Source organism: Desmodus rotundus, chromosome 1, assembly GCF_022682495.2.
Source record: "Desmodus rotundus isolate HL8 chromosome 1, HLdesRot8A.1, whole genome shotgun sequence".
Taxonomy (NCBI): Eukaryota; Metazoa; Chordata; class Mammalia; order Chiroptera; family Phyllostomidae; genus Desmodus; species Desmodus rotundus.
Genome location: NC_071387.1, coordinates 87,606,326 through 87,623,433, shown reverse-complemented (window position 1 = coordinate 87,623,433; position 17,108 = coordinate 87,606,326). Strand labels below are relative to the sequence as shown.

General features: G+C 37.4%; 1 protein-coding gene across 1 annotated transcript in view; it reads left to right on the top strand.

The window, feature by feature from the left end:
* Positions 1–17,108, top strand: part of PDILT (protein disulfide isomerase like, testis expressed) — a 117,563-nt gene that overhangs the window by 62,846 nt on the left and 37,609 nt on the right. Inside the window, exons 4-8 of the mRNA XM_024560304.2 lie at positions 1,921–2,054; positions 3,226–3,363; positions 7,259–7,369; positions 7,453–7,578; positions 9,256–9,453. Of these exons, the coding sequence (XP_024416072.2) occupies positions 1,921–2,054; positions 3,226–3,363; positions 7,259–7,369; positions 7,453–7,578; positions 9,256–9,453 (707 nt within the window). The remainder of the gene's footprint in view (positions 1–1,920; positions 2,055–3,225; positions 3,364–7,258; positions 7,370–7,452; positions 7,579–9,255; positions 9,454–17,108) is intronic.

Sequence of the window (17,108 nt, the reverse complement as noted above, 5' to 3'; positions counted from 1 at the left end):
GTGAAAACTCACCAAACTATACATTATAATTTATGCACCTTTCTGTATGTAACTATTCTTCATTACAAGTTTTTTTTTAATTTTTATTGTTATTCAATTACAGTTGTATGCCTTTTCTCCCCATCCCTCCACCCCACCCCAGCCGAACACCCCTCCCTTCCCCACCTGCACCCTCCCCCTTGATTTTGTCCATGTGTCCTTTATAGTAGTTCCTGTAATCCCCTCACCTCACTGTCCCCTCCCCACTCCCCCCTTGCCATTGTTAGATTGTTCTTAACTTCAATGTCTCTGGTTATATTTTGTTTCCTTTTTTCTTCTATTTATTATGTTCCAGTTAAAGGTGAGACCATATGGTACATGTCCCTCACCACCTGGCTTATTTCACTTAACATAATATTCTCCAATTCCATCCATGCTGTTGCAAAGGGTATAAGCTCCTTCTTTCTCTCTGCTGCGTAGAATTCCATTGTGTAAATATACCATAGTTTTTGGATCCACTCATTTGCTGATAGACACTTAGGTTGCTTCCAGTACTTGGCTATTGTAAATTGTGCTGCTAGTTTTTTAAAGGTCTAATGTTATTGGGAAATAAGCAAAAGACCCTGAAAATAGTCCTTTCTAGTTGATTTACTAACTCAATGTGCATTCATCAAGCCCCATGAGCAATCTGTCATGTTGCAGGGCATTTGCACAGGCTGTTTGCTCTGCCTTTCCCTCTCCTTATTGCCTCCTGTGTAATTCCTACACATCCTTCAGTTTTCAGCTCTTAAGTAATTTCCTTCAGGTAGCCCTCCTTGGCTTCACAGACTATATCATGTATCTTTGCTACTGGCTCATTGAACTTCACCTTCAAATACTTATCTGGTTGTGCTTATACACTTATTTGTATAATTATTATATGTCTTGAACAGGATGAGAACTGAAAAACAGCAGCAATGTGTTTGTTTCTGCTGAACATTGTATCCTCAAGAACAAACACAGCACTTGATAACTTAATAGGCACTCAATGTATATTTATCAAGTGAATGAAGACTGAAAGAATGAATGAGTGAATGAATAAAGCCCTATAAATGTAGCCCAAAGCTACTCACAACAAACATTGCTTTATCTCATAAACTCATTTAAAGTGTTCCCTTCTATTCTGTAGCAGGCTTTGATATAAAATATTTTCATTATCCACCATCATGTGAAATTGATGATGCCAGGAAACACATGTTGGTCTGTGGCCTTGTGTGCATTCTGGCATGGCATTACATCTCTCCAGATATGGTACATATCTTAGAATTTTAGAAGCTAAGATTTTTTGTGTACTTGGCACCTCCCACAGGATAGCTGAGAAATGGAAGTCAAGATCTATTACCTTAGCATACATTTGTGTCTCAGCTGAGGTATTGGAAATACAAAGATATGATCGAATTTTCCCAAGGTTGCAGAGCTAGCTGGTCTTTTGATTTATATTTGACTTATTTATATTTTAAAATATATATCTTACTGTCAATTTGGAGAGTGAATAATAAACAGGCTGGGCTTGTTTCCTCCTGGGTTTGATCCCCAGGTTTGCTAGTGGAGTGGCCATTGGCAAGCTGAATCTCAATTTCCTCTTTTACAAAAAGAGGAGAGTAATAATGTTAATATCTACCCCTTAGGGCAGTGTTGTTGTGGGGATGTAATATATATGAAACACTCAGTGCTCAGCACAGTGCCTGGTCCTTAGTAAGTGCTAAATAGTTTACCTGCTGTTAATGCTCATGCCTTGGGGCTTCCATAAAAGAAGTTGGAGAGTTGACTGTGGCCTTCAAGAAATGTGAGCCCAAGATAAGAAGCTTCTATACATTAAACTTGGGAAACACCGGTCTTGCTGCAGTTCAAAAGAAAACTTCTGTGGGATCCATTTAATTGTCTGTCTGTCTCTCTCTCCAGGAGTGATTGAATCTGCTGCCTTGGTCGTTTGGTTGAGAAGACAAATTAGCCAGAAAGCATTTTTGTTCACTGACACTCAACAGGTGGTAGAATTTGTGAAAGCCAGGCCCTTGGTCATTATTGGCTTCTTCCAGGTACTGAGTTCAACAGGCGGGAGGTGGTTTTTCAATTAATGAGAAGTCCCATGTCTGGGAGGGGAGTGGGGTAAGGAGAGGTCCTACACTTGCGATAATTCCATATACATGCTTCATTTTCCAATAAGCTAGTTTTCTGGAGGACCTGCTAAAATGAAGAAAGAAAAAAGGAAAGCTGAATATGGTAGGAAAAGTTAATTAGAATGGAGGACAGGAGTGGAGTGAGGAGATTTAGTTAGTTTTGATAGTATAACTGATGACTTTGGGGCCTGTTTAGAACAGCACCAAATGATAACTTGAAAATTGTTTTTCCTGTTGGAGAATGAATGTCTTGTATATCTTAATTCATTTTCTATAACTCTGATGACTCCTTTCCTCCTCCCAATGAAGTCAGAATTTTGGCATTAAATTTATATCTGGGGAGAGGATATACCTTTCTCTCCCATTCCATTTTTTGACAGTGTTTTTGGCCCCGATTTTCTTTTAAGCTAAAGAATTAAGGCTGAAACTACAGCCATATCTTGACACCAAATATAATATATATTTCCTCATTTACATATATACATATATTTTTTTAGAAAAAAAGGAAGGGAGGGAGAAAGAGAAGGAGAGAAATATCAATGTGAGAGAGAAACATCAATCTATCTCCTCTTTTACACACCCCAGCTAGGGACTGTACCCACACATACTCCCTGACCAGAAATTGAACCAGCAGCCTTTCACTTTGCAGAATGATGCTCAACCAACTTAGCCACACTGGTCAGGGCCCAAATTTATATTCGATACTATCAATACATGTGGTCAAATGAATTGACTCTTCTGAAAGCAATTAAGGAATAAATATTAAATAGTCTCTTCCCATTCTAATACTTGGAAAAGGTCAAGTTTTTCAATTCTCTCTACTAATCTCTGTAGATTTGTCTATTTTGGCTTTAGTCATAACCATACAAGTAGTCTTGGCATGAAACATTCTTTGAAATTTAGAATTTCATGGTTCTAAATGAAATGGTTTGAGGTTTTGCTAAGTCACCATAAAATTTAGGTGACTCAGCAAAACCTCAGAAGTTGTAAAGATAAGGAGACAAATTAGTTACTATTTCTACCTTGCCCTTAAATGAGCCTAGCATTTTGCCTTCTATCAAAACCTTACCAAACATTCTTCCCCAAATAGGATTTAGAAGAAGAAGTAGCAGAGTTATTCTACGACGTGATCAAAGACTTCCCAGAGCTAACATTTGGAGTGATATCGATTAGTAATGCCATGGGGCGTTTCCATGTCACCCTTGACAGTGTTCTGGTGTTCAAAAAGGTAGGTCTTTGATCCTATTGCTAGTGAAGTGTCTCTAGTTCAAAATTGGGGACTGTGAGTGTATGTCTTGATTTTGGGTACATATTCTGGTTCTGCCACTTGTGAGCTAAGTGGCGCTAGACTAGTTGGCTCTTGCAGAATCAGTTTCCTTGTGTTTTCTGGTCTTTCCAGTCATTCTCCTATAAGCTCATCCTTATTTTTTAACTAGTAAGTGTCATTAAATCTCAGTTCTCTGCCTTGTATTTTCTTCTGGTCCATGCTGCCCCATCCACCCTCTATCAGCAATTAATATCCAGACACCCAGTGGCTTATAAATCTCCACCTCCAGCCAGACTTCCCTTATCTCTAGACCTTTGTATCTATTACCAGATGTCTCAACAAGGCCAAGTCTCAATCTCCTCTCCAAATCATCTTCCAGTGTTTTTTTTTTTTTCTGTCTGAATGAATGGAACCATCATCTCTCTCATTTCCCATTTGAGCAAATCAAGATCACCTGGGCATCATTCTAACACCTCTCTCTATTCTGCACCCCTTACAACTACCCCATAGCTCCAATCATATTGATTTTAAATTCAAAATATCCCTTGCATTTATCCATTTTTCTTTATTGGTTCATTCCTAGATCAAGTGACCATCATCTCCCACAGTCTAATGCAATATCCACCCAACTGATCTACCACATTCTCTTTTGTCTTCTAATGATCAATCTTTCCAGAATTCAAGCCTATTGGTTACTTTCCTCCTTTCCACTGAAAGTCCTTCTATGGTTTCCTAATATTAATCCTATTATTACAGGATAAAAACCCAAGTTCTTAGTGAGACACACATGGCCCTCCACAGTCTAGCCTCTATTATATACCTTCCTCCTCACCTTCTCTGGTATCTAGATCTGAGCTATCCAATATGGCAGCTTCTGGTTACCTGTGACTGCTTAAATTAAAATTTTAGTTCTTCAATCAAACTAGCTTCATGTGGTTAGTGACTATTCTATTGAACAGCATAGATTCATAGAGCATGTCTATCACCACACAAAGTTCTATTGAACAGTTACTCTAGACACTGTGGCCTGGTTGGAACAAGCCTTACTCCTTCCCCACAAAAAGCCAAAACATTACAATAACCATGTTACTTACAGATATGGCTGAGAGAGGTTAGATTGCTTGCTCAAGGCCACACAGGAAGTAGGTAGAGTGATACCCAGATCTGCTTGAATTTTAGCAGGTCTAAAATTTGGATATTGCTTGAAATTCTTTGTAAACACAAAGAATTTTTACAGAGGCCCATTGAAGTCACTGAAAGGCTTTAATTTGGATAATAAAATAAATTGATTTGTGTTTCCGAATGGGACAGTGCAGAGTCAAGAAATAGATCCAAATATGTATGGAAATATAGTATATACTATTTTAGATCAATAGGGAAAATATATTTTATCTAATGACTAGTGTTGAGAGAATTGGGTAGCCATTGAAAACAAAACACTAAAGCTAAATACATATATCACCTCTTTCACCAAATTAAATATCATTTTGATCTCTGATTTAAAAATATAACAATGAGACCATGGAAAACTAGAAAATGCTACAGGAGATTTTGCTTTGTAGTCTTGAAGTACAAAAGCACCTTTTTAAACCATGACAGAAACTCTAGAAACAAGGAAAAGAAATACTGATAAATTTGAACTACATAAACATTTAAAAGTTCTGCAGAATAAACTTCATGAAAGAAAAAAAAAGCCAAGTGGCAAACTTGGAAAATGCATTTGAGAAAGATTTGGTCTATTTTAATGTTTAAACGTATGGTCACTGAAGTCAGACTGCCTGGGTTGGAATCTAGGCCCTACCTGTTACTAGCTTAGAAACCTTGGGCAAGTCATTTCACTTCTCTGTGCCTTAATTTCCTCAACTGCAAAATGGGAGAAATAATACCGCATAGCTCAATAAGATGTTTTGAGGATTAAATGAATTAGGGCATATAGCATGTTTAGAGTGGTGGCTGGTACAACATGAGCTCTCAATAAGTCTAGTTAGTATTATTAGACTGTTTGTATGACCAGAAATGAGTTTGGATTTTATCTGGAGGGTAACAAGATCTGTGAAGTGTTTAAGCAAGAGAATAACAGGATCAGATTTGCATTGTAACCACATCATTCTGGCTGAAGTGTGAGGGATGGATTGGAGGAAAGCAAGGAGAGAAATTGGAAGACAATTAAGAGACTTTTTTAGGAGTCCAGGAAAGAGGTATGGACTAAGAGGGTGGGATTGGTGGAAATGAAGAGAAGAAGATAAAAGAGAGAAATTAGGAGATAACTACTTTCTTTTCCCCTACAGACTTTGAACCTGGGCTACAGAGAATTATAGCATTCCCAGTATTGATCCAGATCTTTCTGAGAAGAAGTCATCAAACAGTATTAGACACACAGAGATTATGTCACAATGTCACAGACACAATGTCAGACAGAGATTAGGGAAAATGCCTGTGAAAAGAGAGAGGGAGATGGGGAGACTCTTAAGATCATGATGTAGACCTGACCCAAAGGAAGGAAGGAAGGAAGGAAGGAAAGGGAGAAATGGAGAAAGAGTCCTTGACTGCAGTGAAATTATTAGAAAGTTCACCAAAGTCACTTGGCAGAGAAGTCCTTCATCTCACAGAAATGGGCTTGCCTTAGTATCCCTGACATATTCTGTCACTCAGAAACCACTCACCATCAGCACCAATACATTGATGGATTTCAGAGTAAGGCAGCTGGGATGTTGGTCAATTACTGTGGGTGAATTCTGACCAGCAGAGCTCTCCTGGCCACCGAGGTTGAGAATAAATCTATCAAGACATGATCTGCTTGGAGAGGAAAGGCTGGCCAATCTCTCAGAGGAGAAGGGCCTCAAGCCTCTTTCTCAGTGGGCTTTTATTGAGTTTAGTTTGCATAGATATACATAGCATGCATGTAAATCTCGTCAATCAATGTCAGACAGTAATGATCAAAGAAAGGAGATAAGGTTAACATATAGCATTCTTAGGATCACAAGTGCCTTTTCTGAGTTAAGGTCTCCTAGACAGAGTGACGCCAATCGGCTGTAAAACCTTGGGAAACAAACTCATTTTGTGTTTGGACCCTTAACATTTAAATTGAGGGCATTCTTAACAGCAGGTTTCACAGGATTTTATGCATTCTTTCTCAGGCCTGATTGCCCCCTTTTGCTGGGAACTGCTGGTTTGGCACAGGGCTGCACCCCCCTTCAGCATTGTTTCAGGCCTGAATCAGGTGGCGAAAGCAAGGCAGTCAAGAGATTAGGAGACTTTTTACAGATAGAATGAGGACTCAGGCTATGGCAAAGCCAAGGGGTGAAGGTCTTTTGTCCCTCCTCCATAATACCCCAAGTCCTTCCCCGATGGCCCCCTTGCCACTGTGCCTATCTTAGGTTGTTCCTTCCTTGAGGAATCTCATAATTGACTCTCATAATTATGGGTCTAAGGACCCATAATTGACTATCCAGCCATCCTCCAGGGGCCAAGCAGGGTGAAGTTAAGGGGGCAGAGCTGCACCCCTGCCAAGAGGATAAGTTTTGTGTCCTTAGTGGCTTATGGTCCCCAGGTCCCCTAGCTTTGGGGCCTTTTCACCTGTTGGCAAGTTTACAGCTCCTGAAACCAGGCAGGATGGTTCCCAACATATACACTCCCCGACTTTGTAGATCAGAGATTTTCATGGCTGCCACATATCCATGGTCTCACAGGCAAATCTGCCCAGCTGTCCATACTTCTGAAGTGCCTAAATTATGGATTACATCGTCACCACAGTATTTTCTTTTTTATCCAAGGGGAAAATTGTGTTATTTATATTTAGTGCCTATATTATGGAAACTACTGCCCTCCAATGTTTTTTTTTTTTCTTTTGTTCAAGGGAAAAATTGTGAACCGCCAAGAGCTTATTAATGACAGTACCAACAAACATGTCCTCAACCAAGTCATAAAACAGCACCTCACAGGTTTTGTTATTGAATACAACACTGAGGTCAGTGAGCAAAATCTCCTCCAGGAGAAGTGTAGGTGGGATAGCTGTGTGTGTGGGATGACTTGTTTTTCTTTTCATTTCAGAATAAGGATCTGATTTATGAACTGCACATCCTGAATCACATGCTGCTTTTTGCCTCCAAAAGTTCCAAGTCGTTTGGTATGATAATGCAGCATTATAAGTTGGCGTCTGAGGAATTCCAAAACAAGGTTTGTGAAGCATCATTTCTCTTCGGGGATCATAAACTTGAAGACTCTCACCCCATCTGCTTGTCTTGTTGATTATAAATTAAGCCAGGGATAATTTCATACCATTTGCATACTAATTTACTGATTTGACTATCAATGCTATGTGTTATTAGCTATTTATATTTAAATCAACCTCCTCCATTCCTGTCTAGTGTCTCTTCCTCTCTTGCCAATCCTATGCTCCTTCTTCTCTCATCTTTGATAAGCCTACTATGGGAATATGATGGTTTGGCTGCTTTTTTGATGGACCATGCTCCAGTAAGAGTGGGAACTGCTGTGTGGGTAGCATTTGACCTGGAGATGAGGGGGAGGCAAGCCCAGTCCCGCCTGAGGTCAGAGGGTGTGAAAAGCCTAGAAATGTAAAACAGCACAGACTGATGACTAAGTTTCTAGGCTTTAGCATCACACAGACTTTGTTTCAAATTCTCTTCCTCTTAGAAGTGGGTTTTTTCTTAGGTAAGTTTCTTAACCTCTCAGCCTCAGTCACCTCATGTGTAAAATGAAGATTTGTGGTTAGAATTAGAGGTGTTTTATGTAAAGCAATGAGCAAATGTTCAATAAACAGTGCTTATTATCATTGTGGTTATTATCATCATTAGAAACCAATTCAGTTTTCCTAAGCACTATACCTATATTTCTGCAGTTGTCACTACCTGGACTATGAGGGCTATTTACCTCATTTTTCTCCTTATTTTTACAAGAAGTACAGTAATGGTAAATTTTTTCTTTTGAAGAAAATGACTGAAATGTAAACAAAACCATCAGAAAAACTTATAAGCTAAAATAAACATGGAATAAAGACTCTAGGTCACAAACATATTTAATTGTTCATGCTCATTCCACATTATTCCCCAGGAATAATGCTCTAATCACAGCAATACAACTTATAGGTATATTTCCTGGTTTATTTTATTTTAAACTTTAAGATTTTGGTATAGTTAAATTGATCACAATTCATTTGCTTCCCTTCCAAATTTATTAATTTGTTCACTCATTTGTTGTCTGACTTTTGCACTAGAGCTTATACTCTGTGAGGGTGAGGATTTTGTCTGCCTTGGGCAGCAGCACAGCCTCAGGCTTAGCAAAGTGCCTGGTAGGCTCTCAATGAATATTTGTGAAATGAATGAGTGAAGTCATGAATTTCCTTGATAGAGGAATAATTTAGAATCATAATGAGTGAATGTATATACAGCATTTTCTACCTCCCTGTCACTGAAATGAGCCTTTATATACATAGTCCTGTTCAATTTTCATAGCAACCCTATCAGGTAGGAGCTATCATCATTTTGCAGATAAGAAAACTGAGGCACAGAGAGGGAAAGTTACTGTTTTGCCCAAGGTACTGGGATGAAAGCTCAGGACCTCTTGACTTCCTGCAGTATGCGGATGGTGATGCCAGGCTGGCTGATGGCTGTCTGTGCATTAGGGTGCAAGGATGCACCTGCCTAATGAAAGGGAGCTGTTATTAAGTCTTTCAGTGGCACTCCATAGACCCTGTTGTTTGCACTCCATTAGTGCCCTCATCCAGCTTCCCAACATTTTCTCTCCCTCTGTAAGGGATTCCTTACTCAGCTTCAATTTTTTAACTTCTTGATGACCTTCAATCCAAAACAACATAGGTTTCATTTGATTTGACAGATCCTGTTCATCTTCGTGGATGCAGATGAACCCAGAAATGGACGTATCTTTGAATACTTCCAGATCACAGAGGTCAATATCCCATCTGTCCAAATCCTAAACTTAAGCTCTGATGCAAGGTACAAAATGCCTTTTGAGAACATAACCTTTCAAAACCTCAAGAAATTTGGCCGCAGCTTTCTGACTAGAAATGCCAAGGTAAGTTTGTTCTTGAAAAAGGTTTATTCACAACCTCGATGTCAATTCTTTTTTGTAATTCTGCTGGCTTTGTTCATTTGAATGAGGTGAAGAATAAGGGTCAACCTCAAGGTTCAATGTGGGGAAATATTCCCACATCTTCACCTTTAATCTATTCAACTTTTGATCTTTCCTAATCATGCAATTCCACTATTAATTCTTTATTCTTTAAGTAAAGGCATTTTCTTTGCAGAAAGTTCCAATTGAAATGCAGACACTCCCAGGGTTAATACCTTTTTTTCAGACTCTAATGTGAATGAAAGATTTAATTGGCCTAAGGTTAGATGCTTCGTTTGGATGCAGGGAATGTATTAAGTAATCAGGATTCAACCTCAAAGGCTTCAGGGACCTTTTTTTTGGAGGGTTGCGAGTCTATTTTGTTAAGAGGGAAGAGAGGCTGCATCACCTGTTGCAACATCATGTGTTATTTGCTTAGCACTTGTTATATCCTCAACCATCCTGCTGAATTAAGTGACCATACTTTTTTATTTTCTAAATGGAGGTACTTTTGAGATTATTGGGGACATTCTTTAAAAGTATTCTGGAACAACAAGAATAATTTGGGATTCTCTAGTCAAATCAGAATGTATGGCGACCTTTCCTTTGAGGGCTTCTGTTCATGGCCTTCTGTCCATATTCCCACGGATAGTATTTTCCCTGCAGACTTCTCAAGTGAAAGCTGTAATTTCTCTTATGCACATTATTCCCCACCAATTGGTGAGATCAGGGTCCTCCATGGTACTTCCAAACCATTTCTCCTCCTTTACCTTCAAGAATGCTCCATTTTCCCAGATCCTTTGGATCCCATGCTTTGGACTTCACCTGCTCCTGACCCCTGTTACAGTTGTTCTCTGATCATGTGCCTTTCACTCTCTGAGGACTTAAGCACCTCATTACAGATTGTCCTCCATCCCTGCTCTGCCAGCATTTCCAGGGATATCACTATTCAAAACCCTGGTCTCTCTTCTCTCATAATTAGTGTGTCAATGCCACCTGTTTATGGCCACACTCTAGAGATGGCAACCCTTCTGAAAGCCTGGTTCAAGCTTCCCATTTGCTTAGTTCCTTTCTCTAGTACCCACTTTGCTTTAATCTCTTTTTCATGGTCTCCAATCTCCTGATCCCATTTCACAATCTCTCTCTTTTCTTAACTGTATTTTTATTCTTGACATTATTAAAGATGTCCCCACTCCTTCCCCCCTCTTTGGTTACCTCCACATAGCCCCCAATCCCCTTTCCTCTGGCTATCACCACAGTTATCTGTATCTATGCATATATGTTATTTGGGTAATCCCTTCACCTTCTTTCATCTAGTACCCCTTAATCCCCTCCTCTGACAGCTGTCAGTCTGTTCCATGTATCCATGCCTCTGTTTCTATTTTGGTTCATTAGTTAATTTTGTTTATTAGATTTCACATATAAAGGAAATACACATGCTATTAGTCTTTCTCTAATCAGCTTGTTTCCCGTAGTATAATAACCTCTGAGTCCATCCATGCTGTTGAAAAAAGTAAGCTTTCCTTTGTTTTTACTGCTATGTAGTATGCCATTATGTAAATGCACCACAGCTTTTTTAGCCACTCTTCTACTGCTGGGTACTTGGGCTGCTTCCAAATCTTGGCTATTGTAAAGAACATAAGGGTGCATATATTCTTTCAAATTAGTGTTTTGAGATTCTTAGTATATAATCCCAGGAGTGGGGTTACTGGGTCGAAAAGTAGTTCTGTTTTTAATTTTTTGAGGAAACTCCACACTGTTTTCCACAGTGGTTATACCAATCTGCATTCCCACCAACAGTGCACTAAGATACTGTCTTCTCCACATCCTTGCTAGCACTTTTTGATTGTTGATTTATTGATGGTAGCCATTCAGGCAGTTTTGAAGTGATATCTCATTGTGGTTTCAATTAGCATTTCCCTGATGATTGATGACATTGAGCATTTTTTCATATGCCTATTGGCCATCTGTATGTCCTCTTTGGAGACGTGTCTATTCAGGTCCTTCGCCCATTTTTAAATTGGATTGTCTTCCTGTTGTTGAGTTGTATAAGTTCTTTACATATTTTAGAAATTAACCCCTTATCAAATGTATCATTGGCAAATATGTTCTCCCATATACTGGATTCCCTTTTCATTTTGTTGATGCTTTCTTTTGCTGTGCAAAATGTTTTCAGTTTGATGTAGTCCCATTTGTTTATTTTTTCTTTTGTTTCCCTTTCGCCAGGATATATATTGGCAAAAAATATTGCAACAAGACTTGTCTGAGGTTTAACTACCTATGTTTTCTTCTAGGATTTTTATGGTTTTGTAACTTACATTGAAATCTTTTATCCTTTTTTCTTGTTCAACTACAGCTGTCTCCATTTTCACCCCACTATGTCCAACAACCCCACCCATCCCCACCTCCATCCGTCAAACCTACCCCCTTTGGCTTGGTCCACGTGTCTTTTATACATGTTCCTTGATGGCCCTTCACCTATTATCCTCCATTATTCCTCACCCCCTTCCTCTCTCATTACTGTCAGTTTGTTCTTTATTTCAATGTCTCTGGTTGTATTTTGCTTGCTTGTTTATTTTGTTATGTTACACTTATAGGTGAGATTATATGGTATTTGTCTTTCACCGCCTGGCTTATTTCACTTAGCATAATGCCCTCAAGTTCCATCCATGCTGTTGTGAAGGGCAGGAGCTCCTTCTTTCTTTCTGGTTCATAGCAGCACAATTTACAATAGCCAAGTGCTGGAAGCAACCTAAGTGCCCAGCAGTAAATAAGTGGATCAAAAAACTGTGGTACATATATACAGTGAAACCATTTATCCTTTTTGAGTTTATTCTTGTGTATGGTGTAATTGAATGTTTAGTTTCTTTTTTTTTTTCATGTACCTGTCCAATTTTCTACCTACACCATTTATTGAAGAGACTATCTTTACTCCATTTTAGGCTCTTCCCTCCTTTGTCAGATAACAATTGAATATATAGGCATGATTTGATTTCTGGCATCTCTTTTTTTGTCCCATTGATCTATATGCCTATTCTTATGCCTGTACTAGGTTGTTTTGATTACAGTGACCTTGTAGTATAGTTTGATATCAGGTTGCATGATACCTTTAACTTTATTCTTCTTAAGATTGCTGATGTTGTTTGGGGCCTTTTTTTGGTTCCATAAAAAATTTTGGAATATTTGTTCTAGATCTGTGGAATATGCCATTGGTATTTTAATAGGAATTGCATTGAATCTACAGAATGCTTTGGGGAGTATGGACAGTTTAACGATGATAACTTTCTAATCCATGAATACAGAACGTGCTTCAACTTATTTGTATCCTTCCCATTTTCTTTCTTCAATGTCCTATAGTATTCCAAGTACATGTCTTTTACCTCCTTGGTTAAATTTATTTCTGTGTACCTGTTTTTTTCTTTTTGTTGTTGCAATAGTAACTTTTTGGTTTCTCTTTCTGATAGTTCATTTTTAGTTTAAATTTCAACTATTTCTAAATATTAACTTTGTATCCTGCCATTTTACTGAATTAATTTATCAATTCTAGTAGTTTTTTGGTGGAATCTTTTGGGTTCTCTACAGAGTATCATGTCATCTGCAAATAATGACAGTTTTATTTCTCCTTTTGAATTTGAATGCTTTTTACTTCTTTCTTTCTTTCTGATTGTTTTAGCTAAAACTCCCAGTACTCCCTGTCTTTTTCCTGATCTTAAGAGAAACATATTTAGTTTTTTCCCATTGAGTATGATGTTAGCTGTGAGTTTGTTATATATGGACTTATTGCACTGAGGTATGTTCCCTCTATTTCCACTGTGCTCAGAGTTTTTATCATAAGTGGGTCTTGGATTTTATTGAACACTTTTCTGCATCTATTGATATGATCATGTGATTTTTATCCTTCATTTTGTTCATGTGATGTATCATATTTATTGATTTGGAATATTATACCAAACTTGCATTCCTGGAATAAATCCCTCTTGATCATGGTGAATAATATTTTTTAATGTATTGTTGGATCTGGTTTGCTAATATTTTGTTTAGGATTTTAGCATCTATTTTCACCAGGGACATTAGCCTACAATTTTCTTTCTTTATAGTGCCTTTATACAGTTTTTGTATTAAGATAATTCTGGCCTTGCAAAAAGGTTTGGAATTGTTTCCTTCTGTTGAATTTTTAAAAATAGTTTGAGAAGAATAAGCGTTAGCTCTTCTTTGAATATATGGTAAAATTTGCTTTTACAGGCACCCAGTCCAAGACTTTTGTTTGCTGGATTTTTTTGTTTGTTTGTTTACTTCTTCAATTTAGTTAGCTGTAATCAGTCTATTCAGGTTTCCTGATTCATCCTGATTCAGGTTTGGAAGACTATTGAGTTCTCTAAAAAGTTTATTTGCTTTTTCTCTAAGATGGGTCTAGAAGTGTTTAGTTGTCTTTAACTTCATTTGGAACAATTTTGTTAGATTGTATTGTGACAGCTGTCATATCAGCATGTATTTAAAAAACTTATCAAAAGTGGTGAATTTTTGTGTGGCCATTTTAATATTGAAAATGGAAGAAAATACACAACATTTTTGGCATATTATGCTTTATTATTTCAAGAAAGGTAAAAATGCAACTGAAACAAACAAACAAAAAAGATTTGTGCTATATATGGAGAAAGTGCTGTGACTGATAGAATATGTCAAAAGTGGTTAGAAAAGTTTCACACTGGAGATTACCTGCTGGATTATGCTCCATGGTTGGATAGACCAGTTTAAGTTGATAGCAATCAAATAGAGACATTAATTATAAATAATGAATGTTCTAGCACACAGAAAACAATCAACACATTCAAAATATCCAAATCAATAAAATTATTGATGAACATGATAAATGTGCCTTTTATTTTACAGAAAAAATCTTATGTACTTTTTAGCCAATCCAATATAAAGGACAGTAAAAAAATACTATGAACAACTATGTGACAAATTGGACGACCCTGATGAAATTAATAAATTTCTAGAAAGATATGTTTTTTTCCTTTTTTGTTTCTTTTAGGGCCTTTGTTTTGAAATCTGTTTTTCTGATAGATGTATTGCTACTCCAGCTTTTTTAAAAAATTATTGTTCAACTATAGTTGTCCAGCTTTTTTTCATGTGCATTTTCTTAGAATGTTTTTTTCCATCTCTTCACTTACAGAACTGTGTAGATCTTTTGTTCTGAGGTGAGTCTCTTCTTGACAGCATATATGTGGGTCCTGTTTTCTTAACCATTCAGCTACCTTGTGACTTTTGATTGGAGTATTTAATCCATTAACAGTTAAGGTTATTATTGATAGGTACTTATTCATTGACATTTCATCACTGTCTATCTGTGTTCCTCTTTCTCTCTCTCTCTCTCCTCTCTCTTTCTCCATATTCTTAAAGCATTCCCTTTAGCATCTCTTGCAATGCTGGTTTGGTAGAGATGTATTTTTTTAGCTCCCCCAACCTTTTTTTTTTTTTTTTTTTTTTTTTTGGTCTGAGAAACTCCTTATTTTGCCTTCCATTTTTAATGATATCCTTGCTGGGTAGAGTTGTCTTTGTTGCCAGACTTTGCTTTTCATTACGTCAAATATTTCTTGCGTTTCCCTCCTGGATTGCAGTGTCTGTTGAATAATCTGCAGATAGCCTTACTGGAGATCCCTTGAATGTAACTAGCTCTTTCTCCCTTGCTGCCTTTAAGATTCTCTCTTTGTCTTTAAATTTTGCCATTTTAACTGTATGATGCATCTTGGAGTATACCTCTTTGTGTTCTTCTTGATGTAATCCTCTCTGCTTCCTGTACATGTGTGACTTGATGTGTAACATCAAGTTAGGGAAGTTTTCTGTCATTACTTTTTCAAACAGGTTTTCTTTCCATGGCTCCTCTTCTCCTTCTGGAATCCCTGTGATCTGGATATTATTATGTTTCATGTTGTCCTGAAGCTCCCTTAAACCCTTTTTGTTCTTTTTGAGTCTTTTTTTTTTTCATCTGCTCTCTCTGGGAATTTTTTTCTACCTTGTCCTCTGGCTCACTGATTCAATCCTTTGCTTCATCTAGCCTACTTTTGTTTCCTTCTACTGTGTTCTTCCTTTCAGTTATTGTATTCTTAATTTCCTCCTGGATCTTATTGATAGTTTCAACATCCTTTTGCATGGTGGTATAGTTCGCAGTAAGTTCCTTGTTGGTTCCCTGGAGTTCTTTGTAGTTTTCACTGAGCTCATTGAGCATCCCTATAACCATTATTTTGAATTCAGTATATGATAGTTTGCTTGCCTCTTTTTAAAATATATTTTATTGATTATGCTATTATAGTTGTCACGTTTTTTTCTCCCCTTTCATTAGCACTCTATTCCCTATTTCATTAGCACTCTTTCTGGGATTCCTCCTTTCCTTTAGATTGGGAGCTGTTTCTTTGTTTTCCCATTTTAGATGACTCTTCTTGATTGATCTGCTTTGACTCCTTATCTTCATTGTATGACCTTCTGTGGGAGGAGACCTGTGAGATTCAGTGGTGCAGTCTCCTTAGTCTCCTGAACTTGATGCTGTTGGAATGCCCTTTATGCCATTTATGTGGGCTCTGTGGTTGTAATTAGGTTTTGGTTGTTGGGTCATTCTTTGGAGGGTCATTTCCTCTGGCTGGCTGACTGAGAGTCACTCTTCCCACCATGTCTTATATGTTGTTGTACAGGTGTTTCCAGAACAAAACCAAACAGCCCAGGAAAGAAAACTACACCCACAAAAGAAATCCCCAATCACAACACACTATCAACCATCAATAAGCCAATATTAATAAAGGTGTAAAGAGATTAAGACTATTATAAGGAAGGAAAAATGAATATGAGAGGATTAACTGAAATAAAAATGATTTTGAGAGGTTAGAAGGAGGAAAAATAGTAAGAGTAGGGAATAAAGACAAGATGAAGAAAGAAGGTAAAATTTACATCATAAGTAAAAAAAAGGGAGGGATGAAAGCAGAATGGAGTAAAAGATGGGAAGCATATAGTGTTGGGTTTAAACAGAAATGTAAAAAAAAATAGAGTGTGAAAGAGAAAAAGAGTGTGGAGAAAGAAAAACTAGGTACCAAATTTGAGGAAAAGATCCATCAGAACACTGCCAACAACATATGAGCAAAGATTAATATAGGTAGGATGGGAATAAGGGAAAAAAAGAAAGAAAGAAAACCTTAAGAGATGCCTAGAGGAAAGAGAAATGATTTTGAGATGATAGAGGGAGAAGAAAAACTAAGAGCAAGGAATCAAAGCCATGCTAAGACAGGGAAAAACTAAAATTTAAAATGAAAAAAGTAATAAAGGAAATAAAGAAGGCAAATGGAGTAAGAGAGGGGAACAGTAAAATTTGAGGGTTTTAAAAATTTTTTATTGTTATTCATCAGCAAATGAGTGGATCAAAAAACTATGGTACATTTACACAATGGAATTCTATGAAGCAGAGAGAAAGAAGGAGCTTATACCCTTTGCAACAGCATGGATGGAACTGGAGAGCATTATGCTAAGTGAAATAAGCCAGGTGGTGAGGGACAAATACCATATGATCTTACCTTTACTGGAAAATTTAAGATTTTAAATACAAATTTAATAAATATCTAGAAATAATTGAA